Raw genomic sequence first — 27,124 nt, 5'->3', positions numbered from 1 at the left:
ATTTGAATTATATTTGACTAGCTGCGCCCCGCGGTTTCACCCGCGTAAGTTCGTATCCCGTAGGAATATCGGGATAAAAAGTTGCCTATATGTTATTCCAGTTGTCCAGCTGTCTCCGTAGCAAATTTCATTGCAATCGGTTCAGTAGTTTTTGCGTGAAAGAGCAACAAACACACACACACAATCTTACAAACTTTCGCATTTATAATATTATTAGGAAGGATAGTAGGATAGTAGGAAGGATGTTTTTGTAATTAGGAATTAACTCATGTCCTATATATATGGAAAAAATCAGTCAACTTTCATTAATGATGACAATTGAGAATCTTTGTTTTTGATGTAATGTTAAAATTAGAAATTCGACAATTTTGGTAGAAGATATCGCTAATTCACCACTGTTTGCCATTATCGATTAATCTGTTTATTTGAATTAATCTCCGTATTAAATACACGAAAAATGCCTTGTTAGTTACGCAGACATCCCATAATATAACCCAAGAACGGCTGAACTGCTTTATTGGATTTATCTCCCTGGATTAGAAAATAGATATAGATCTTATTTGAGCAGATATATTTAAAAGCCGAAAACATATTGATGCCAAAAAGAAAGAAAGTACAATTTATTTTAACCCACACAAACACATAAATAACAACATAACATAAAGAAAAAAACAGAAAATTATAAATGAATCACCTGATAGTATAAAACTAAGTCGATTTCTGTCCCTATGTATCTCTGTAGGCTAAAATCTTTAAGACTACGCATCGGATTTTGATGGGGTGTTTTTTGGCGGGATCACGGGTGGCCGAGAGGCTAGGCGTTGCTACAGTTTGGCAAAAAACGCGGGTTCGAATCCCGCCTCGTGAATTTTTTCTATTCTTACAAAATATATCATTTATAAAGCATTTCAATGCTATAAAACTAAAAATTAGATAGAGTGCTTTAAGAGGAATCTTTATATGTATAACATCCATTAAACTATTCGAATTTAACGCGTGCGAAGTCCCGGGCCAAAGCTAGTAATAAATAAATGAAATAACATACCTCAGTTGGCTTCTCTTCTCCGCTAATGCCAATTGCTGGGCTGGAGTCAGCATTCGGCGAATGTTAGGAGGTGGGGCGTTCGGAAAGAAGTCACCCCCCTCATGGGCTGGACCGTCATCATCTTCTGGGGACTCATCACCGACTTGAAAGTGGGCGTTTTCACCCTGTAAATACAATGTTTGAAGGAATGTATCTTATCTTATACCTTTAAACGAGCAATTCTTGTATATATATATATATATATATTATATTTATGTATAATTGGAATCTCGGAATCGGCTCCAACGATTTTCTTGAAATTTAGTATATAGGGGGTTTCGGGGGCGATAAATCGATCTAGCTAGGAATTTTTTTTAGAAAATCTCATATTCGTGTTTTTTTTTTCATGACATCTATTGGTGAATAATAATACTATTTTGCTTCGTAGATAGCTGGACAACTGAAATAACACATAGGCACTTTTTATACCGATATTCCTACGGGATACGGACTTACGCGGTTTCAACCGCGGGTCACAGCTAGTACGTATTTATGTGTGTACCTACAGATACAGATTATAAAATACTCGGCCAAGTGCGAATCGGGCGCGACACTAAGATTTCGTGCACAAACTAAAGAGCAACTGTATAAAACTGGTCATACATGTGATTTATAGACACTGCTATTTCCCTTTTTTAAATTTTTGAAAAACGTGTTTTTTGAAAATTACAATTATCTAATTATCACGGTTCATGAGATACAGACTGGTGACAGATGGACAGAACGACAGACGGCAAAGTCTTTGTAATAGGGTTATTGTATTGGGGTTTCGTTTTAACATTTGGTTGCGGAACCCTAAAAATATGAGAAAAGGATAGCTTTTAATACTCAAATTATATTAATAAGTAATAATGTTATCCAGGGTATTTAAGAATAATTGATTACCTTCAAGAAAACACAAAATGCATTTCGTTGTATAAAGAGATATATTTTTATTTTCAGTAAACGCCACTGGCTGACGTGACCTCGCTCTTTACTGTTTAAATTATTCTCAGTGTTTTATCTTAGTTACCTAACATACAAATGGAAAAAAAGCGCAAACAAGTTAAAAATTGTATCAAAAGATTTTAATTCACTGACAGACAACATTTTTAACAGTTTTACTCCCATCCATCCTACTATCCTACTAAAACTATAAATGCGAAAGTTTGTAAGGATGTGTGTGTGTGTTTGTTGCTTTTTCACGCAAAAACTACTAAACCGATTGCAATGAAATTTTGTACGTAGACAGCTGGACAACTGGAATAACATACAAGCAACTTACTATCCTGATATTCCTACGGGATGGACTTACGGACTTACGCGGGTGAAACCGCGGGGCGCAGCTCGTTGATAATAAATCTAACTCAATCGTCTCACATCAAAACTTAACCATAGTAGTTAAGGACTACCTAAAATAAATCAGTCGTATTGAGAAATAAATCCGTACTCACATCTCCGTTAGCCTCTTCCGAGTCGATTTTTTCAAAATTATCACTTTCGCTCGACGAGCATCGAACCTGCTCCTTATCCTGGTCAGCCATACTTCCTGCAAGCAAATTTAAACATCTCGGTACACTCAATTCCTTTGTATCCCTTTTAGCACCAGCACCACGCAACAAACCAAATACATCTGCGAAAGACATCGCTTCACTAACTAAAATATTATCAAAGACTTCGTCCGCATACGAAAACAGAAAAAATAACGTTTAACTCGAACAAAAACTTGTTTCTGAATACATTTAATATGTATCAGAATGATATAAGAAGCTTATAAAATGTACAATTTAAATATTTCATAGCGATTTCGACGTATGTGGCGTAAAATGAAATTTATTATAAAATTAGCCAATTCATTAAAATGCAGATTAGATGTATAAATAAAATATATAAACTGTTTTCTCTTTTTAAAACTTACAGCGTGAATTTTATATATACAAAATTGCTATGATAAATGCGATAGGCGCGCTAAAATAAATTGCTTTTAAATTGCGTTAGGCGTTAAGATTTTAAAGCGAAGTATTCAATTACACGGATGGCTCAATTATTTCCAATAGATTTCCACGAGGCAAGGAATGCAATTGATTATAACGGGCGATGGATGGAGATTAAGGATTCCTTTCTTATTGAATATCGAAGTGGTTGACGATCGGAATTTTATTGCTATTTATTTCCTACTATTGTATTATACTATATGTTGCTATATCCTACTATCCTACTATATCCTACTAATATTATAAATGCGAAAGTTTGTAAGGATGTGTGTGTGTGTTTGTTGCTCTTTCACGCAAAAACTACTGAACCGATTGCAATGAAATTTGGTACGGAGATAGCTAGACATCTCGAATAACATATAGGCAACTTTTTATCCCGATATTCCTACGGGATACCGACATACGCAGGTGAATCCGCGGGGCGTAGCTAGTAATATTATAAATGCGAAAGTTTGTAAAGATGTGTGTCTGTCTGTAACGCTTTCACGACTAAACCACTGAACCAATTTTTTGTAATTTTTTATGAAAGTAGAACTTAACTTGGGAAAGGACATAGGATAATTTTTATCGCGAAAAAAATGGTAGATTGAGTTGAAATAGGGAGATGAAATCGATATAACCGAATTCCACGCGGGCGAAACCGCGGGCGGAAAGCTAGTCACTTAATATAGTTAACCCATCAAACGTGCACGTGTATAGGGACGGAAAGTTTTTGAAGGATTCCAATTCTCTGTCTACTAGACTTATTATTAATATTTAGACAACACTCTTGCAAAGAATCATTATACCCAAATAGGTATTGGTATATAACATACAAAATGGTATTAAACTAAATACGACTGAAATCGTTAGGATTCCAAAAGTTATGAGACCACGGTAAACTAATTAGCTGCCCACGGGGAATAAGGCATTTTTAAAGGCGCAAGAAATTAATACAATGGTATTTTTTCAATTTTTTTACTGGTTACCCATACCACCCACACTAGGTATACCTGTATCGTATCATGGGTGAAGTCTCACCTCTTGGTTTATGCCTCGGACTACCAATGTGCGTATTGGTAGTCCGAGGCGTAAAATGTCATAGTGATATTTATGTTTTCCTATCCTTTGTTAATAAGTATGTTTTCATATAAGTAAATAACTAGCTGTGACCCGCGGTTGAAACCGCGTAACCGTATCCCGTAGGAATATCGGTATAAAAAGTGCCTATGTGTTATTTCAGTTGTCCAGCTATCTACGAAGCAAAATAGTATTATTATACACCAATAGATGTCAGGAAGAAAAAAACACGAATATGACATTTTCTAAAAAAAAAATCCTAGCTAGATCGATTTATCGCCCCCGAAACCCCCTGTATACTAAATTTCATGAAAATCGTTGGAGCCGATTCCGAGATTCCAATTATATATATATATATATATATATATATATATATATATATATATATATATATATATATATATATACAAGAATTGCTCGTTTAAAGGTATAAGATTAAATGTAAGATGATAATGTTTATAAAATACAATATGATAGACTATGATTGATTATTATATTGATTATAGATAACTTTAATAATTTGGTAGAGATAACTGTTATACAAGTGACTGTAAGGGCTTTTTAGTACTGTTGTGCTTCAAGGTCTTAAAAGAGAGCTCTGGATAGCTCTGGTATTAAATATCATAATTGTAACAAATTTTGAGGAGTGGAAGTTTGAAGACTCGAAAGCTAGTAACCTATTACATATCCATACATTTCAATTGACCCCTACACTTCCTTGCCAAGATAAAGTTTGTCCTATTTCACCTTCACACTTCATCGCACTGACATCTGAACCACAGATAAGTTACGCATGTAAATTGTTACCACATGCCAGCATGTATGCATGCCGTGTAGACTCATTAGCCGCTAGGGCCGGTTTGACTCGTGGAAAAAAAGGAAATATGCCCCTTGACTCTCAGGAAGAATTGATATAAATCGTACAGTTCTGGAGTTTATTCGTGACGCAAAATGATAAATTTTTCCTCTTTATTATTAAAATCGAACGAGAAAGACGTGTGTTCGTGGTTTTCTTTGTGTTTTTCCATAGCCACGACTAGAAGTACTATTTCATCCCATTACCATCATTTTCTTCACGACAGATTCTCTGAACTCTTCTTTACGTCATAGTTCCATCAAGAACAACAGACTTATTCCTGTATGACTGATTTTCGAATTTTCAGTTCTGATCGTGAAATGGAATTCAAACCTGCGTCTTTCGGCATACCAGGCTAGTACCTCGCCAATAATCCTGCCTTAGCAATCGATTTTCTTCTAGTCTTTAAGTTTTATATGTATACGGGAAGTGAATACACTATGTGGCACTATCACATCACACTAATATTATAAAGATGAAAGCTTGTTTGTTTTGTATGGTCGTCAATCACACTGAAACTACTGAACGGATTTTGATGAAATTTGGTATAGAGACAGGGTATGAGCTGACTTTGGTGATAGGATACTTTTTATCCCGATTTACATCTATTAAATTACTCCGAATTTAATGCGTGCTTTAAACTAGTAGGTAAATAAATCAATCAGTAGTAGAAATAATCTTTGTAAAAGCAGAAAGATCATGTAATGCTATTTAAATAGCGCAGATTTATAATGTTTTCAGTTGAAAATTATCATCGTATTTCTATTGCCGACCAGGGTCCATGGGACCCTTAATAAGCCAGAGTATACTCAACCTGTTTTTAAAATAATTTTGAATTATATACAAGGTGACTGACGACATTTAAGATTGCGTCAAAATCTTGTATGGTATTGAATCACACGCGTAATAACTTGATGTCTATAAAAAGTTACATATATGGTATAGTTTAAACGAGAAATGAAACAACACGATTATATGAAAGAATCTTCTAAATTGTCTCTCTTCCATACAGAGCATACGTAAGTAAATTATTTAATCCTGGGGATCCCAATCCGGATACGATATAAACTAAGATATAAACTCCTGAAATTTTTGTACAGGCCGCGATCCTTGATAACTGTACAAGGTTTGATTTAAATCCGTTCTTTTAAAATGGGTCAAAATCGTACTCATTTACCCATCCAGTCTATGACCGTGCCAACTGTTGCTTGACCTTGATTTTTCAAATATACTCGAAAAAAATCTTATAAATGAACAGCACAAATCTTACGTTGCACGTTCAATCGTAATACAGACATTGATGCTAGGCATTTTGCATATAAACTGCCACAAATTAACGTGTCTAACCTTGAGTGAAAACAAAATAAATAACTATGAAACCAGTTATTGACGTTATAATAATGTAATAACCTGTTATTCGTGTATATTATAAAATAAAGGAAATAACTTACGGAACTCTTGTTTTTATTTGAGGCGTCATTTGAAAGAATCCTACTAGTATTATAAATGCAAAAGTTTGTAAGGATGTGTGTGTTTGTTTTGTTGCTCTTTCACGCAAAAACTACTCAACCGATTGCAATGAAATTTGGTACCTAGATAGCTGGAAAACTGGAATAACACATAGACAACTTTTTATACCGATATTCCTACGGGATACGGACTTACGCGGGTGAAACCGCGGGATGCAGCTAGTACTGTATAAAAGACTCGTGTGTCACCGTAAAATTGTAGACATTGTTAGATTACAATCTATCGATAAATTGTGATCCGTAACATTAGATAAGTTTGTGGTAACTCGAAATTTGGCCAAGTGCAAGCCGGATGTGAACCTGATAACAGTAATCGATATAGTGCGTTCTTATGAATGGGAATTTGGCGAAGTATGACGTCATGACTAAGATTTTGTGAATGAGTGACGTCACAAGTTTAGCAGGGTTGTGTGGGCATGACCATTAAGTCTGCAAGAGTGAATATGCGCTTGCGCAGGTCACGTCTATTAGTAAAAACGTAAAAAAAAATATATTAGACAAGAGCGAGTTGAACTCGCGACATTAATGTTTCCGTACTAACAAGCCAAAAGGGGGACGGTCAGGCAGACAAACAGACAGACATACTGGCAGTGAAGTCTAAGTACTAAGGATTAAACGTAACCTTAAAAAAGTCCCAATTGCTTTACGCTACAGATTATAAGACAACATGATAAATAACTAGACAGTCGGGAAATAAAACAGGTATTTATTCATGTTATATTTTAGAACGTAATAAATGTTGAAGTAAAACATCTAAACATTTATATATTTAAACCGGTACGTATCTTTACGCGTACAGAATTTACATATTAAATAAACCACATAATTATAAAGTATTATAACATGTTATCTTTTTTGGTTAAAACCACAGTTTTACAATCCGTGTGTAGATGTGATGTAAATGGTCCGATTTGCCATGGATGGTGACAGTTAAGGTTTTTACTATCTCTCTAAAATTGGTTAAATTGAATAAAAAATATTATGAAACATCGAAAACGACCGCCTCATTTGTACAGTGGTTAACGCGTGAGTGTAGAACCGAGGGTAGGGTGGAGGGTGTAGAGGGTGGGATTCCCGAAGGGGACTCACAGAAAAAAGTTTGGTCTGGCTGGACACAGGTGGTCACAGGTGTATATCATCTACCCCAAAAAGTCCCATGGCCCCGTACTGGGTAGTAAGGGACACGGGACTTTACTTTTTGATATTCCGACAACGAAACTTGGTATTTTGATTAAATGTAATTTTTGGAATATTTTTTGATGAGGATTAATATTACCATCGAGCAGTGGTGGCTTAGTGGTGAGAACCTCGGACTTCAAAATCGATAAGTCGGGGTTCGAGACCGGGCGAGCGTGCAGGAAATAAATTGATTTTTCAATTTGTCTGCGCATGTGGATAACATCACCACTGCTTAAACGGTGAAGGAAAAACATCGTGAGGAAACCGGCATGTCCAAGAATTAAAAGTTCGACGACATGTGACATCTGCCAACCCGCACTTGGCCAGCGTGGTGGATTATGGCCTGAACCCTCATAGGAGGCCTGTGTCCCAGCAGTGGGAACATATATGGGCTGATGATGATGATGATGATGATGAATATTACCATCGGAGCGTTGTTGATTTTAACCAACTGTACTAATAATTATTAATTACACATGGGGTTGTGTTAGCTGAGTGAATCGTCCTCAGCGCACATTTATTTCCATGAGGGTTCAGGCCATCATCCAGTACGCTGGCCAAGTGCGGGTTAGCAGATCTGCTAACCTGCACTTGGCCAGCGCGACATCTATGTCACATGTCCTCAAACGTTGCATTCTCAGACATTCCAGTTTCCTCACGATGTTTTCCATCACCGTTTCGAACAGTGGTAATGTGGTTAGAGTTTACATGCACCATCTTGTAGCGTGAACTACATGTATTTTATTAAAGATATAATAAATACAGGCATATTTTTCTCCCTCAAAAAGTATCAAAAACAAAAGGATTTTTCACGTGACTTTAATTAGTTTAGTTTTATAACCCGGTCAGAACCTGGCTAGAAACTAGTTATATAATAAATCAATGTCACTTCTAGAAACATGAAGATTATAGACGTAAGAGCTATCCGGTACATTCGTAATCTCTATAAAGGTCGTTGAGAAACGATTTAATGGAGATAAGTACTTGTTTATAGTTATTTTTTTATTCGCTTGTGGAATGGTTTGAGAAAGTTAAGAGTCCTCTTGTATGTAACCGTAAATTCAAAGGTGGAGGAGATTCTATTAAAGAAATAATGTTTCTGTGATATTCGAATGCATGTGTTCAGGTATACCTTGAAGAAAGTTATGGATGAAGTGTTTGGGTACTAAGATTTGAAAGAGAAGAAGAAATTGGATTGCTGAGGTTGGATAATGGGTCGTGAGGAGCCTATATATAGCTTAGCCCAGGCATTCACGATTGTTTTTATATTATGATTTTTATTTATTAACTAGCGATCCGCCCAGACTTCGCCCGTATGTCTTTACTATTCATAAGAACTTTCCTTGTGCTTTATCAAAAACGTAAAAATATCAACGAGTTGGTGCCGTTCCCGAGATTTGCCTTTAGAAACGCATTGACGATTTATTTTTAATAATATAGACTACTTAAAATAAATGTAAAGCATATGTTACATAAATGTAAGGAAAATAAATAAAAGTGACTGTTATTTAACTGATTTTAAGATAAAATTACTTAACAATAATTTTTCAGAAAAATTAACGAAAGGCTGCGTATGTCAGATCTCAGTGTGTCTTTGTAAAATTTCATAAGAATCGGTCCGAGTTTCGGAGGAGTATGGGAACGTACATTGCGACAAGAGAATTTTATATATATATAGAGATTATGCGGAAGGAATAACCCGGAGTTCGCTTCTCAGGAAGTATTTGCAAGTTAGATCGACGAGATATTATCATAAAGATCCCATTGCCACGCAATGATAATACTCTATTGACTTAATTATAATCTTCATAATTTTTTAATTACGGTTTCATACTTGAAGATCGACTTTCGTCGCTATGTCTTGTGCCAAAAGGTATATAATACAAAGTCTAAATTAAACGACACTAAAAACTAGTTTCGGCGACATTGGTATAATTTTATTGCAAGTTTAGTTGTAATTAAAACACTTTGATTTGACAAGGAATTCAAAACAGTTAACAGTTTTATAAATCACATCTAAAAGATCTTCATTTTTAATTAACCCGCCTAATATTAAGTCTGTTTTGTTTCCATTGTAGGGATTCAGGCCACAGGACTCCTAAAAGGGTTAAGACCAGAATCAACCATGCTTTCCACGTGTGGGCTCGGTTATTAGGAGGTTTCCTTCAGCAATGAGGCTATTCGCCGTATGCTAAATGCACAGATAAGTTATAAATTTAAAGTCATTTTTGGGCTCAGAAAGTTCTTGCTCGAACATCGCATTTTTTATTGGAATTTAGAGGTTAAAAACATAAATAAATTTTGTATGTAGCATATTTTTCTATGTTACGTTCAAGTAACATTGACATGATCGATTACCTTGTAGTCTTTATTCTGAATCGGTTAGTGACCATCATAATCAGATAGGGTAAGGAAATTTTTACACAAGAATCAGATGCTATATAGATTGTGATATTATGTTAGTATTATTTATCCTCTAAATCCAAAAGAATGGTGCAAACTCATAACGGTTTGTTGCAGAAAGAGGAAATTCACCAAAGCTACTAAGTATTTGCTTCAGCAAACGTCCCTTATCCCAAGCAGAAGAGTATGACGATCCCAAACACTGCTCCGGAATGACACAGTGAGTCGTCTGTAAGAGCAGCAAGGTCCAATAGTTATCCATTCTTTATAGCGTATAAATTCTAACAATATTGCAAGCGGCGCGAAGGAACAGTACAGGGGGGTACCATGACGTCTTAAAGAAGTACTAATTTCAGAGTGGAAAAATGATGAAAAGATCTCTAAGTGCCATCTTCCTATATGGTAATACTACTTTAAGACGTGATGGCTATCTCCGAGTCAGACAATTCGTTGATTCTATCATTTAAGCGTGTATTTTAGTTTTTTTTGAAAATATTTTTTTCATTATTAAATGACATGTTATCACGAAGAAGCCAAGTGGAATTGATGTGCGTGATTCGTATCTGGCATTGCAATAATAGAGATGACCGTGGCCTTTTCTAGGTACATTACCTTTTCTCTACTTCTTTCTTTAATTTGTCAAATATATGTAGGTGATGTATGTCGCATCGTGACATGTGCAGTCTTCGATGTGAGAAAGTTGACCACCAGACTTCTTTGGCTGCTGAATACAGCAAATTGCTTATATAATGAAGCTTTTTATATTTTTTATCTATATAAAATTGAACCGCCAAATGTTTTGCTAAGCGTACAACGAGGCTCTATATTATTATTATTATTTAAACATTTTTCTTTTTTGTTATGTCACAAGGAAGCTTCTCATGGAGAGAGAAAAGTACCTAGGTTGGAGTCGGGGCGGAGCGCTAGTTTTCATATAAAACAAATGCCTATCGATATTCTTTTTAACAGAAACATACCTAACCGTCGTCTACCTCAAAATAATGAACATGAACGATTGTATCTCGCTTCGCTTTATCACGGGTCATGGGAGATCGAGAAAATATATACGCTTGATAAATGATAAGTTTGTAGGCATGGTACATTTTATTGCATGCATTTTACATGTGTAGGGTTGGTGGTGGGAGTCAGTATTGACATTTCGTGTAATCGTATCTTATTAAATTTTTAACAAATTTCCTTAGGATGTTGGGCGATGATATCTTTAACTACTATACTAATGTTATAAAGTTGGTTTGTTCGTTTGAACACGCTAATCTCAGAAACTACTATATTCAAAAACAATTTCTTCGTTGCATCTAGGTGATAGGTGATTTCTGAGTGCGATATAATATTTACCAAGGGCGAACTCCGGGCGAAATTAGTTAAATCCTTTTTTTTATATGAATACAGTTTTCAAGTAATAATTTCAAACACGACTTCTCGACGAACTAAATGCTTCTCAAATCGGCTAGTACGGTTGGAAATGGCCAGCATAAATAACGTTGAAGATAAGAAAAAAAAATAAAAAGGAAAACAAATCTATCTTCTAAATATAAACTAAAAACAGCTACCGTTGCGTGTGGACCACGTGTGAGATCGAGTTATGACTTCTTTATCAGCTGAAGATAATATCATGTATGCGAAATATATCGAGATGTTAACAATATTATGGATTTAAGCAATAAGGTTATGAGTTAGGTAAATATTACTTGCTATAGCCCTCGGTTTCACCCTCGTCGTACATGGTGTTATATATAGATAAATTTTAGAAAAAAAAAATTAAACCGGCCCCGTAGTTTCTGATAGTAGCGCGTTCAAACAAACAAATAATCTCGTCAACTTGTTAAGTATGTTAAACTAGGCTAAAACCGAAAAAAACATCGATAATTATGAATAATTTATTATTATTAATATACAATAAATTTATGATAACAAGTCTGTAACTTTAAAGCTTGAATGAACTGGAACAACCACATTATAAAATAAAACATTCATATTCTCAAGAAGTTTGAATTTCGAATTGTTCGAATTTTAATCTTTAAACTGTGCTTAATTAAAAAAACATGATTTTTTTTTTTGGTCAACTGTCATTTCTTTTCGGCTTCTATATTACTAGCTACATAGAATAAAGTCCCTTCAACTCCTCCTTATGTATACTGCAATCTTTAAAACGCAACTTTGTAAGCGGTTTTTGTTTAATGAATAGACTCATTCTTGAGGAAGGTTTTAGTGTATAAACACAGCGGTGAAAGCGAAATGCTGGTGTGTAAAAACTTTAAATTGCACTTATAAAATTTCGGGCAAAACATGTGACTGGCCATTTCGTAAACCCATGTACCAAGAATACGCAACGCTACATTTGTAGAAAATGTATATTATACGAATTCCCTAATCTAATTTATGGATCATTCAATGTAAATATATCGACATTGTCGTCAACAGTTCAAAGTTACACGTATGTACTGTAAGTTTTTGCTTTTAATTTGTTAAAATCTTTTTTGACTTTTCGATCATGTCACTAATCTTTTATATTCAACCAACTTCTATATAGGAGGTGGTCATTTCGACTGTATTGTATTGTTTTTTTTTTTTTTGGCTTTCCTCACTTGATCTCAAAACTTTTCTAGATTATTTTTTATTTCAAAGCTACCTTTATTATGGTCCCATTCAAATTTGGTAAAATTTCTAGAAGGGCGATTTTGAATTTATTGTTCAAAAAAGGTAATTTTCCCAAAATAAGAAACACTACACGTTCGTACACCAATGCTGGGATTGTTATAAAAAATTGACTACTCCACATATAAATAAAAAGTTGTGTATTGGTTTTTGACATTTTCCGTTGACCATCATCAGCCTATATGTTCCCACTGCAGAAAAAGTAGAGACACAGGCCACCTATGAGAAGTCAGGCGATAGCCACAAGTAAGGGATGGAAGATGACACATGTCAAATTTTCGATTCTTGGACATGCCGGTTTTCTTACGAGGTTCCATTTTACCAATTTAAGCAATGGTTATGTGGATAATGCGCAAATAAACTGATATATCAATTTATTTCCAGCATGAGCGCCTAGAACCCCGACTTTTCGTTTTAAGTCCGAAGTCCTCACCACTGAGCCGCCACTGCATTGCACTATATAAAACCATGATGTTCTAAGATCGGCTTAAAGAAACCTAATAACCTAGGCGAACGTATAGAAAATCGATCAGTGTAACAGTTGTGAACCTGCCCCCTACCCCACAAGGGGCATGGGACTTATGCATTCAGTACCTACAGTTATGATAGAAGCGTTAGTTACGTCAGACTACAAACAGCGACACTTCCCTTATTCTACAAGAAATCTCGGCTTAAAAGAAAGCCTTATTTTATTTTAGTTAACATATAAACCACATAAAAAATTATTAATTACTGGCATAATTTCATCACGGTCCCGTTTATCCCATTTGATACGGAACCCTAACATTTTCATTTAAAAATTCACGATGAATCAAACAAAAATTACTAAAGAATAAATCGGTCAAGGGCGAGTCAATTTCGCGACTAAATTAGTTAGGTAGGTATTATAGGTTCCGTATAAATAAGCTAAACAGCGACAATAAAAAAAAATTGGTCACCCACCCAATTAAGGACGGTATCAATCGGTGTTGTTTTAGCGTCAGCAGAAATTATTAAAATCTTAATTTTCTAACTTAGTTGTAAGTACATAGGCAGAAATCATCCTATTGCAAAAATCACGTATTTTGAAAACTGCAAAGTACGTTTTTTGTTAATAAAAAACACATAATCAATATGCATTGTGAAGGGTAATAACAATAAAAATATAGAGCACTAATCAAATATACAATTTTCAATTATTATTTTTGTGTCAAAATAATAAATAGAAAAAAAAATTACTTACTTTTAATAAAATCCTCACGCTCCTTAAGAAGTGATTTTATAACATAACAAATAAATACAACTCCAACAAAAAACGCAATGATTAACATCAATTAAAAAAGGGAGCACAACACAACACAGCCATTTAAAAAAAATTCAAAAACGCACGTCTTCCCGCCAACTATTTAGCCAACGAGTGTTCCCTAGGAATTAATCAGGTAGTCGATGTCAAGAAAGCGCTAATAAAATCCAATCGAAACGTCATAATATCGCGATTAAACTGTACTGTAATTATTAATTAGTGATGATCAAGTGCGCATCATTTTATTTTACGATTAATTTGTTCGAAAACAGCCTGACAAGCATGCTTCTTTCACGCGGACTCGCGTTTGACAGCATGGTTAATGTTTCGTTATTTAAAAACTAAAGCGCGGTTGCCCTTGAGACTGATTGGACGTTCAAACGTATAAAAAATATGTAGAGCGGCCTACAGCGCTTTTTTCAATGGAATTTTATAGAACTATCGTACGATCTTTGTGAACTCATGCCTACTGATATGATGTTTATGCCAATCATAATATAATAGGAGAGAAACTATATTTGGATCAATATTTTCTGAGCAGTAGTTCAACAATATATCTCATTAAAACGATAATATGTACCGAAAAAGATCGTTCATTGAAGTTGGAAATATGAGAAAAATGCAAGAATCTTTTAACTAAATTTCTTATCAGAAGAATTTTATCAATTTAGATTCATAATATAAAGGTGATACACCACGTTTAACGTTTACCACCACGTTAACTACATGTCTAAACAAATATTTTTATTTTTAAATTAATTGTCAACATAAATTCAATGTTTCATAATTTATTAAATGAAATCACAACACGATCACCATATTATATACGTACCTATATTACTAAATCAAATTACTATTGGAAACATTCAGTGTGGGCGGCTTAGTAGGAAATTCAAGATTTATATGATTTCTTTTCTTAATTTTCAATTCATTTCATTGTAATCAGCGAATAAAACCAGCGCAGGCTCTAAAGATTTAAAAAAATAATTACAAGACATCCCCGTGACCATCGGTTCTGTAGGATATAATGTAGTAGATACATAGTTTTGTTTGAGCAAATAACAACGTAATTTAAGTAGATTTTTAATAATTTAATGAATTAAAATAACATAATGTGATCATATTATGTAGTAAGTATCAAAATTAAAACTGAATTAAATCTACCATTGAAAACATTCACAGTTACAGCAGAAAAAATCCGTTTTGTGAAAAACTGTGAACTGAACCGGCGAAGTCTATAAAGTTCCAAACCAAAGATGACAAAAAAAAAATAACATACAAAAGACATCCATGAACGGCCTTTGTAGGATGTAATTGTTGGACACACGTCCCACAGGTTAGCTATAATAGGTATGGTTCTCTAGTCGCCATACACACATATAGGTGTTTTGTGGTTCAGTGATTAAAAGTTAATTTTTTTCGTCGTATATCTTAATCGTATAAATTTTTGTTCATACTATCTAACTATAGAACTTTTAGAAAAAAAAATCTAGAACTTAACATTCGAAACTCCATTTTAAATTTACTCCACAGATTAAGAACTACTTCAAAGAGTAGTATAATAATACGGGTAAACTAGTTACTGGGTAAATTTACTGATGGATATATGGATTTACCAGTATAGATTTTCTTTGCAGCAGATAAGTAATTACTTATTTAGTATTTAAGTAAATATATAATATTGTTATTTTTTCTCATTTTAAAAAGCGAGTTAAAGCGTTTTTCTTTCAAATTATTTTTTCCCAAAATGTCATTGAAATTAATGTTGACTTGGATCATTTTTTAGTACCTAATATCTATAGGATGTATCAGTTCTTAGTGGTTCTACTGTTTGTTGTCACATCAGTCACTTGAGTGCGGAGTCCTGGCTTATAGGAGTATTTTCTAGTAAAGAAATTTATTTTATGTTAAAGGAAAAATAACTTAAAACAACCCCAAAAAAATTTTTTGCTAAGGTACATATTGACAATATTATCTTATCTTTGTAGATCTTTTTTTTTAAAGACAGATTCCAATTTTTTAAAGAGAAGAGATTCTACGCCTACCCTATTTAATCTAGTATATATATATATTATATTTTCTGTGAATAAGCCTGACATTGGGCATTCTGTCATGAGACAAAATAATAAACGTCAAATTTGTAAACAACTTGTTTCAAGAAAAAGGCATTGAAACGATAATTCTATTTTGGCTAAATAATTAAATTCAAATGTAAAAAAGACTGTTATGGATAAATACAATAATGATGTATTAAACTTTGAACAGATTTTAAACAAAAGAAGTGACCATAGGCATAAAGTGCTATATGATAACTCAAGAATCTTAACAAATACCTGTAAAATTGAGGATGTTATTTCGAATGTTTCTGAACAAATAAAGGCAATACAAAAGGCGGATTTGGTGAAAAAGGTTCCAAGACAATTAGAAAATGCTAATTTTCTAAAACATTTCGAATTTTTACCACTAAATGTACTTTCAGACAAGGTAGGTAAATTTTCGCGGTTTTTTGTTGAATTTCACTGAATATAATGAAAAAAAAATTGATGAAAATACATTCATTACATTTATAATAATATAACCTAACAAATAAATCATATCTGTTTTAACAAGCATAATATCAAATAGTTTAGCATTCATTATCCCAAGAACATAGCCTGATGTGTAAATGTGCCATATACCCTTTACTGAAATACATATCCTATAACCTTTGTTACCAAAATTATGAATACGAATTTGTGCTTTTTAGTGTTTCTTTCAAAGCAATGTAGTAAATGCATAGAATGATTTTGATTGAGAAATAGGTTACTTTATAGTGTTATTTCTCATATAATTCCTTTGGCCACATACATTGCAACCAAATAATATACTGTTTACTTATTGATAGATGGGACAATCCCAAAACTTATCAGGTTTTTATACCTTCCTTTCTTGCGTTCAATTGAATAAGTGAGTGTATGCAAACTTTTGTTTTGTATTCATGAAAAAAGTAAATTTTATTCCAGAAATTACTTTCATAGGGAAACAGCACTTCTCCTAGTTAAATCCTACTAATATTATAGATGCGAAAGTAAGGATGTGTGTGTGTGTTTGTTGCTCTTTCATGCTAAAACTACTGAACCAATTGCAATGAAATTTGGTACGTAGACAGATGGACAACTGAAATAACATATAGGTTTACTTTTTATCCCAATATTACTATGGGATACGGACTTACACGGGTGAAACCGCGGGGTGCAGCTAGTATTTCATAAAAATGAGATGCTAATAATATTACATAGACTGGTCTATTGTAAATTTTTGTTTAAATATTTTTTCCATTTGCAGGTACAAAAGCAAGAGATACAGAATAAATTTGAAACGCAATGTGTCTCAGATACACAATTAATAAATTTAGTTGAAAATGTGGAATCATTCGCCTCTCATAGTGGTGTAACACAAGAATTTGATACTACATTCATACATAAACCTGATGCAAATGTGAATAAAGAGTTAAAAGCTGTTAAAAATGAAGGTATATTTGATAAATATGAACAAATTACAGAAAAAAATAACAAGAAATCCAATAAAATTTATGTACCTTCTGATGAAGCCATACTTAAGCAGAGTGAAATTAATATAAATAATAATGATCAAGAAGTCTGTGATATCTTTGATAATTCTGATACTGAAGATAATATTGCAATTTTTGAACCTCTAGAGGGTAATCATTCCAAAAGCCCTATTTTAAATAAGGTTAAACCTATAGTATTTAGAAACACACCATTAACATCATTAGTTTATAATCTAGAATCCTTTGAAAAATTTGAAGCAATTGCATTGCCAGTCATAGAAGAAAATGCTGATTTTCTAATTGCAAAGAAAATTATAAATTCACAAATTCTTAATGGAGAATTGTGCATACAAAGCCATAAAAATCCTAATCCACACAATAGGGAATCATCAAAAAGTCCTGTTTTTGATGTAAAGATTAAAAGGAGAAATAGTGAGACGAGATCAGTTAATGATAATCAACAATACATTGAACATAAATCTTCTCCATCTGTAATAGAAGATGAGATACTGTTTAGCAGTGATGAAGAAAACTTTGAACCAGCTAGAGACATTGAAGATTTACCTCTAACCTGTGCCTTAAAAACATCATTTTATAATCAAACTGGTATTCTAGATAAAACAATGTATGTGGGATTCCAAACAGCAAGCAATAAATCAATACAAATCCATAGAGACTCGTTTGTGAAAGCAAAGAATGTTTTAGAAGAGACTAACGTTGATATTAAGGCGCTTGTTAATGAATTTGATGGTACATTTATTGAACCTTCTAAATTAGTAGAAAAAAACATAAATGTGCAAGATAAATTGAAAGCAACAGGGCAAACTAATAGTTTTCAAACCCCTATGTTAGCAAATATGGGTAATGTTCAATTTCATACAGCAAATGGCAAATCTATTCAAATATCTGACCAAGGCTTACGCAAAAGTAAACTTTTTCTTGAAGAATTTCAAAACAATTTGTACGACAATGATGTGGAATTTAAGAAAGAAGAAGAATTTGAGGTTAAAAAAACAGATGTAAGTGATTTAAAAAAGCCTAAATATGTAAGAGATAGTACACAATATGAAACATTTCATAAGAAAACTGAGAAGGATAGCAGTGATGAACCAATAAAAATAAATGATGAGATTATAGTACAAGAATTTGAAAAGAGTATGATAAATGAAGAGCAGGAAGATGATCATAATAATATACCTAAACATAAATTATTTAATATAACTGAGGAACACATATTGAAACAAGATTTTCAAGGATTTAAAACAGCGAGCTTGAAACCAATAAAAATTTCAGATGAAGCAGTTTTAAAATCAAGGAAAATATTTGAAGGTATCGAAAGTGACGGGGAAAATAAATTTCCAGATGCTTTGAAGGGTACCAACAAAACTGATTATACAAATTGTTCACCTAGTTGCAAAGGATTTTTTACAACTAGCAATAAACCAATAAAAATATCTGAAACTGCCTTGTTGAAAAGTAAAAAGATTTTCGAAGATATCAATATGAAGGAAGATATAGAGCACAATAAAGGAGAAATAATGTCTATGACTAAAGATTTTCAATGTAGAAGTGAAATTTCTAAAGATATTGATGTCACAGGAAAACTTTTAAATTATAATGAAATAGGATATGACAAGTTTGGTGGATTCAAAACGGCAAACAATATTCCAATAAAGGTGTCTTCGAAAACTTTGACAAAATATAAAAATGTATTTGATGATATAATTGAAGAAACAAAATATTCGCCAAGTCAAGAGTCAAAACAAACCGAAATTAATCCCCAACCAATAACAATTAATAATATTGAAAAAAAGTTATCAAATAGTGACTCCAAAAATAAAGATTTGAATATAAAATATAACAATAATTTTAACTCAAATTTTAAGCCATGCTTCCAAACAGAAAATGAAAAAGTTAAAGTATCTGAAGAATCCTTGCTACCTAGCCAAATTTTATTTAATAATTCTAAAGCGGATATTAGTAGTAAACTCAATGACTTTGCTTTCAAGGGTTTTCAGACCGCAAGTAATAAGCAAATAAATATATCGAAAGAAACACTTGCTAGAAGCAAAAGAATTTTCTCTGATATTGAATTAGATGTTGATGAAGACACAATTGTAAAAAAAATGAAAAACGTAAATGAAATAAGACGACTTGCGAAGGATAATAAAGAAATGCAGAATTTCAAAGGATTACAAACTGCTTGTAATAAAAAGATGACAGTCACGGAGCAAACTTTTGACAAATATAATACAATGTTTGATAACAAAGATGCAGATTTGGGAAAAGATTTAAGTGATTTCAAATCTAAATCAGAACTGACAATGTCTACATTATATACTGCTAATAAAAACACAGTTGATATAATATGCCAAGATACTAATCCTACATTGCTGCATAGTCCAACCATAAAACAATCTTCAAGTAACTTTAAATGGTTTAAAACTGCCAGCAATAGACCAGTCATAATATCAAAAGAGGCTTTAGCCAAAACTAAGAATATTTTCAATGATATAGATAGTGATACTGAAAATAATTTACAGACATCTGAAATTAAACGTAAGAATGAAATACCTTCAATAAAATTTCAATTTAAAACAGCCAATCATAAACCTGTTAATATATCTGAAGAAGCAATTATTGCTAGTCAAAAATTGCTCAATGACGATATGGAAAAAGATCATATCTCCTTATCAAAATTCCAAGGATTCCAAACTGCTAGTAAAAAAAGTATAGCGATTTTTAAAGACACATTGGATAAATATAAAACAATGTTTGATGACATAGATACTGATTTGGAAAATGACTGTGTGAACGAAAATAAACAGGCTATACTAAAACCCAATACAGAGACGGTTTATAAAGATCTAGATGATTTATCAGAGGATGCTTTAGCTAATCCTGCAATGCAAAATTATCCAGTAATAAAACAATCTTTTAGTAACTTTAACGGTTTTAAAACTGCTAGCAATAGACCAGTCAAAGTATCCACAAAAGCTCTAGCCAGAACCAAGAATATTTTTAATGATATAGATATTGATACTAAAAATAATTTACAGACACCTGAAATTAAACCTAACAATGAAGTACCTTCAATAAAATTTCAATTTCTAACAGCCAATCATAAACCTGTTAATATATCTGAGGAAGCAGTTATTGCTAGTCAAAAATTATTTAGTATTCATACAGAAAAAAATCAGAGTTCTGTACCTAAAGCACAAGAATTTCAATCTGCAAGCAATAAAACGGTGAAGATATCAAAAGAAGCACTTGCTAAAAACATTAATGTACATGATGGCATCAAAATACAACCTGGCTGTATTTCAGATGATCAAATACAAGTTAAAGATATAAAAACCACAACATCTGCTTTTAAAGATCTCAATAACATAAATGATGTTGGTTCTAAGAGCTATATAAATGTTGTATATAACAAAACATCCATGAACAACAACGGGGATGACATAAACATGAAAGATATTTTCAATACTCAAGTAGAACGTAACTTTGAATATACATTGTACACGGAAGATTTCTTCAAAGATAGAACACCGGTGCAATGTAAAAGATCAGGAAGTCCTATTCTGTCTTGTCCTAAATCGAAAAAGCGAAAATTTCAAACTCCCGCCAGTGTCGTTAGGAACATATTGAGCGCGAAAAGTGATACCTGTCAAAAGAATACAGACAACACAGTTTACGTATTTGACGACAATTATAAGAAAACAAAAAAGTTTACTTTACAAGATTTAGATAACATGAAAAACAATAATGTAAACAGAATAGACAAGTATATACTTAATTTTAACTACGGAAATATTTTAGATTTCAAATTCAAGTTAAAGAGAAATGAAGTGACAGATGACATTTGGTCTACAGATAAAATAAAAGAAGTTTTCTCAGCGGCTGTTACCAGCAAAATAATACCATCAGGCTGGATAGAAAATCATTTAAAATTAATAATTTGGAAGTTGATTTCATATGAAATAAGATTCCCACATTTGTTTGAAACACTGTGTACTGTGAGGAATGTGCTTGATCAATTAAAATATAGATATGATAGGGAATTGTATAATGTGGAAAGACCAGCTCTAAGGAAAATTCTAGAAAGGGACGATGTTGCAAGTAAAGCTATGGTACTATGCGTTGTTGGTGTTTATGTAGATGGTGTCTATGTGAGCAGGTAAGACAGGTATTTTAACAAATCTTATATAAACTCATATTAATATATTTGTGTTTTTGTATGTATGTTTGTAATGTTTTCATACATAAACCACTGGATCGATTTCAAACATTCTTTCGCCATTAGAAAGTTGCACCTTCACTGACTGAAATTAATCTCATGCTCCCTTCTCTATAACTTACTAATACTACTATGTTATTTAGCATAATAAAGCATTTGCATAGAAAATCTCATCCAAATTGATCCAGGTGGTGATTTATTGTCATACATTATGTAGTGTACATATTAATTAACATGCAAACATTTAAATTTATAAAATTTGTCAAAGGTGAAGGTATGATTTCGTGATGCTGATGCTTTAATTGCGTCATTCAAGTATTTTTTTATAAATAATTTACAATCGAGAAAAGGATAGTATAGACATGGCGTGGGCACTTCCGTGCTCCCATATATGTGTAAATTTCTTTTGCATTTATCATGATTATTGTTTCAGGGTTTCCAACCTAACGGACACTATAGAGCTATTATTGACAGATGGCTGGTATTGTATAAAGGCGAGCATAGACAAATATATTTCTAAACTCATTTACGACGGCAAAATATCTGTGGGCATGAAACTTTTCATTCACGGGGCTGAATTGGTAAATTGTGAACAGGGTTTAGCACCTTGGGAGGTGAGTTTTATAATTTTATTGAATTTTCTCTATGAAAATGCCATAAAATTATGTAATTCAAAGTCAAAGCAATTTTCTTTATTAAACTTGGTAAACCACGATATTTTTTTCTACCGCCTTAAAAAAGGAGGAGGTTCTCAATCAGACTGTATTTTTTGTGTTTGTTACACGAACTTTTGAATGAGAGAATTGATTTTGATGATTCTATTTTATTTCATAGTTGATGAAATTGTTCTACTTCTGACAATTTGAAGGTGGTATAGTTTTCTGTATGTTTAATATAGCCATAAAACTGTTAAGTTAGCCATAATCTTTCCTTTATATTATACTAGCTGCACCCGGCAAACGCTGTTCTGCCTTACTCTTATCATTTAGGGGTATGAAAAATAGATGTTGGCCGATTCTCATACATACCGAATAAGCACAAAAAATTTCATCAAAATCGGTCAAGCCGTTTCGGAGGAGTATGGAAACGAAAACTGTGACACGAGAATTTTATATATTAGATTGACATAATATTAAATATTATGCTGTTATAGTTCACCTATACATGCAACACTATTAATAATTTCATCCATTTGCACAATTAAATAAATTTTTTCTTCATTATTGCTCAGGACACATCATCTGTGCGTTTAAAAATCTCTGGCAATTCCACTCGAAGAGCCCGCTGGGACGCGCGGCTCGGTTACCATGGCAACGCTGCCATGTTGTCTCGCCTGTCAACTGTCAGGCCGGAAGGCGGGAAAGTGTCGAAATTGCGCGTTTTCGTGACCAGAGTATATCCTACATTGTATATAGAAAAGTTTGAGGATGGTAGTACAGGTGAGTTTTTTTTATGTAGTTTGTAGGTTTTGATTGTTATTAACACGCTTTTATTATAGTATGTTGCATGTAACCGTCTCCTTTAGACTCGATTTTGACCTACTTTTTATTTAAAACTTACGATTTAATTAAAACTTTGTTATGTTTTCACTTATCAAGGATCGGGTTCACTACATAAATTGCAAGAGTTAATCCTATTATCCTGATTAAGATCGCTAGGATTAAATAATTTCCTTACATATACACTACAACAAACCAAGTAAGACAATTTGATTTCATCATTTAAGCGGGGGTTTTCTTTTTAACACAGTTTGTTTTTTGACAGTTACTCGTTCAGAAAGATTGGAAAACATGCATCAAATGAAATATGAAAACGATCGACAGTTAATTTTGGAGAGAATCTATGAAGAAGTGGAGAAGGAATTTTCTGAACAGGTAAATGTTGTAACGGTTTTGTATACTTATTTTTCTAAGTTGCATATATATGTTATGTTCAAAGTCCATAAACGCTCAGGGAACATAGATGCAAAAAGAACCACATTCGAAATTCGTGTTATGGCTTAAAGGAAAAGGCTCACAATGCGCTGTGATCTGATCCATCATAGATAAGAGGTCTCATGATGAGCGTTCTATAATGATTATTTTTATTTATAAAACGAGAAACCCCAGTTAGTCAGGTACTAGGTGAGGTTATCTAATAAGATTATACTTTGCTTGAAGCCAATATCTGATCCGGTGTCTCTCTAAGATTAATTTACAAATTTATTATCATATTTGGTATACAGACTCAAATTACCCGATTTAAGTCACTATTTATTCGTAGAAATTAATTCTATTTATAATATAATAATTTCTAGGAATCCCAGGACTCTGAAACCTATACTGACAGTGGAAAATTTGAGTCCGGTACGCAAATTGCGAAAATCATGAAGAAACACAGAGACCCTGCTGAGTTTAGGGTATGTTCCTATTAAAATGTAACTATTGCTTACTAGCCGCGTCCCGCGGTTTCACCCACGTAAGTCCGTATCCCGTAGGAATATCGGGATAAAAAGTTGCCTATATGTTATTCAAGTTGTCTACCCGTCTACATACCAAATTTCATTGCAACCGGTTCAGTGGCTTTTGGGTGAAAGAGTAACAAACATCAAACTAGTAATTTTAAATTTGCATGCTTCTACAAGAAAACAGATTAAAAACTCTGTATGTAATAAAATTTTAAGTACATTAAAAATTTCTAAATCAATAAATAAAATTTATTTTTTTATAGGCAAATTTAACAAACACTCAATTACATCTCCTACAAGAATACACAGTTAAACAGAAAGATAAACAGATTGAGTTAATGCAAGAGATAGTTCGCGAAAAAATAAAGAATAGCTCTCTAGGTGTTGCCAGGAGTGTGGTACCGTTGTTGAAAATTAGGGTTGCCAGCGTGGAAGGAAGAGAGCGCAAAATTTGTAAAGGTAAGATCTTATTTAAATGATGTGATGTGTTTAGATATTTAATTTGGTGGCGTTGAAGTGGGTGGGTGGGGGGTGGCGATGGCTGATTTTTAATTTTTTAACCGGAAATTAAAGCCTATTTACACAAAATTAACATTGATTCTAGTTAATAAATCAGCAACAATATGGCATACATACATACATTTTTAATATATATGAGATTGTCATTTTTATTTTTGTTCGCAAAGTAGATATAGATAGAGTACTCACTTAAAAAAATTTAAATGTGTATGTTTTAAACATTAATTTCTTTTCCTTATGTATTTTATCTTTCAGGAATGCTCTCAATATGGCGGCCAAACGAAGCCCTACAAGAAGTTATTGCTGAGAATACTTGGTTAGATGTATATAATGTTGTTCCAACAGCTATTAGGTAAGATGTCACTTGAGTGTGAGTGAGACAGTATGAGTGTGTGACTGAGATGGCATGAGATTTACAATGAAAGTATGATAGGTTAATCCCCTTGTCGTTACAAATGCACTGTGTCCAAATAGACTAGTTGCCTATTAAGAAAATTTGAGAACTTTAGCTTTTATACTGATGAGTTCATCTGCCTGCATTTGAAAACATTGTGTATCCATTGATTTTGGGTTCTTATATTGTCAACTAGCGGTCCGCTTCGGCTTCGCCCGTGGTACATATATAGCCTATAGCCTTCCTCAATAAATGGGCTATCTAACCATGAAAGTACTTTTCAAATCGGACCAGTAGTTCCTGACATTAGTGCGTCCAAACAAACAAACAAATTCTTCAGGTTTATAATATTAGTATAGATTAACAAATTTTGTTATATCTGTATGTATCTCTCTTACTCTCTCATGATGCATTCAGATTTAATGATCTTTTTTCTAGTAAATTTTAAAATGACTATTTAAAGGTATTTTAAAACTATGTTTAATTATTTCAGGAATTCAGAAATACAGCTTTCGGCGAGCAGGCACTCTATATTTCAAAAATCGAAAGTAACACATGTGGAGGAAATTAATTCATGCACAGATTATCTAAAGCGACAGTGTTACCAAATAAAAGATATTCGAAATTCTAAACTATTTACGGATAACAATGAAGTTGATACAGTCGGCTTTATTATTTCAATTGAACCTTCAAATAAGGATTTTGAGAATTCCAAGCAGCTATATCAAAATATTTACTTAGCTGATGAAAATAAAAATATAGTATGTATAAATTTTTGGGGTGGAATAAAGAAGTTTGGTTTCGAAAATATTCTGGACACTGGTCAAGTTATTGCTTGTGTTAATTTACAAAAAAGATCTGGCAACACCATGAAAAATATACCGCAGTATCGTGCTACAGAATTCTCGTATTTCACCAAAACTCCAAAATATGATTGCTTAAGAAAATTGTGTTTGGAATTAACAAAAATATTTTCTGGATTGGATAAAAGAAAATTCTGTCTCGACTGTGTTGCTATAAAGAATAATAACGTACATACAAATTTTCGTTTACCAGACGTGTCTCCGTACAGAATAAATAACAGTGATTACAATATATCTATGAATAAAAACTTTATTGATTCACCCATAGCCAAAGATACGATTTTGAACTTAAGCGGCTTGGATTTTGAGTCGAGTTTCAAACAAACAGACACACAAGATGTATCCCCAAGCAAGTTATTACGCAAGAAGCAAATAAGTGAAAAAATTGCCAAATTAAAATTTTACGGCGAACCACCCCCTTTGAGTCCAATGAACATAATTCATAAATCGAAAAATGTTACAAGTGCTTTCAAAAGTCCGTTGACCTCAAGGAATGACAGTGCAAACATTGCCAGTAACGATATTTCAACACCTTTACGCACAGATCGTATAGATAAAGAAAATTCGAATTTACAATCAAGTCCAGTATTGTCTACGGGAAGAAGCGTAGTGAAAAGAATAATAAGTGTGAATCCAGTGAAATTAAACTTTAATACCGACGAAGTTTGTGAAAAAAAAGAAAACACTTTGGATCCCTTTGCAGAAGAGTTCGATGCGAGTCCGCCTTTAAGTTTAGATTGAATCAAAGTTACCGATTACTTTGATTCTGAGTAAACAAATTGGTGCAAAGAAAGAGTATTCTATTTTTTTAAACTATGTTGTTTAAAATTACGTATTATTTAGTGTTGCCGTAAGACCTGTTTTACAAATAATTCTAATAAATTTGCCTTATAATCTACGTTTAGGACTACCTTCCATCATGAACAGAATAAAACATATATGATTAATGTGAGATGGAGTTACATTGTAACTTATAAAAACAGATATCATTGAAATAGGAATCCAGGTACTGGAAACCTTATTTATTTTTGGTTTTATAAATATTTAAATTAGTTTCTGAGGTGCCTTATG

The 27,124-nt window shown here is 32.9% G+C and overlaps 2 protein-coding genes across 2 annotated transcripts in view; one reads left to right on the top strand and one right to left on the bottom strand.

Annotated features, from left to right (window-relative positions):
• Positions 1–14,347, bottom strand: part of LOC119838082 (acetyl-CoA carboxylase) — a 71,447-nt gene extending 57,100 nt beyond the window's left edge. The window contains exons 1-3 of the mRNA XM_038363892.1: positions 13,982–14,347; positions 2,518–2,612; positions 1,046–1,209 (exon numbers count right to left, since the gene is read on the bottom strand). Of these exons, the coding sequence (XP_038219820.1) occupies positions 1,046–1,209; positions 2,518–2,612; positions 13,982–14,069 (347 nt within the window). The 5' untranslated portion in view covers positions 14,070–14,347. The remainder of the gene's footprint in view (positions 1–1,045; positions 1,210–2,517; positions 2,613–13,981) is intronic.
• Positions 14,348–16,180: 1,833 nt separating this feature from the next.
• On the top strand, positions 16,181–27,124 carry LOC119838188 (breast cancer type 2 susceptibility protein-like). The gene is made up of 9 exons (XM_038364033.1): positions 16,181–16,525; positions 17,366–21,771; positions 22,265–22,445; positions 23,063–23,270; positions 23,596–23,705; positions 24,128–24,229; positions 24,541–24,736; positions 25,052–25,148; positions 25,684–27,124. Exons 1-9 carry the CDS (start codon positions 16,268–16,270, stop codon positions 26,792–26,794), a joined length of 6,669 nt encoding a protein of 2,222 aa, XP_038219961.1. The 5' UTR covers positions 16,181–16,267; the 3' UTR covers positions 26,795–27,124.

This window comes from Zerene cesonia, unplaced genomic scaffold, assembly GCF_012273895.1.
Source record: "Zerene cesonia ecotype Mississippi unplaced genomic scaffold, Zerene_cesonia_1.1 Zces_u001, whole genome shotgun sequence".
Lineage (NCBI taxonomy): Eukaryota > Metazoa > Arthropoda > Insecta > Lepidoptera > Pieridae > Zerene > Zerene cesonia.
This window is presented reverse-complemented; position numbering and strand designations above follow the sequence as displayed.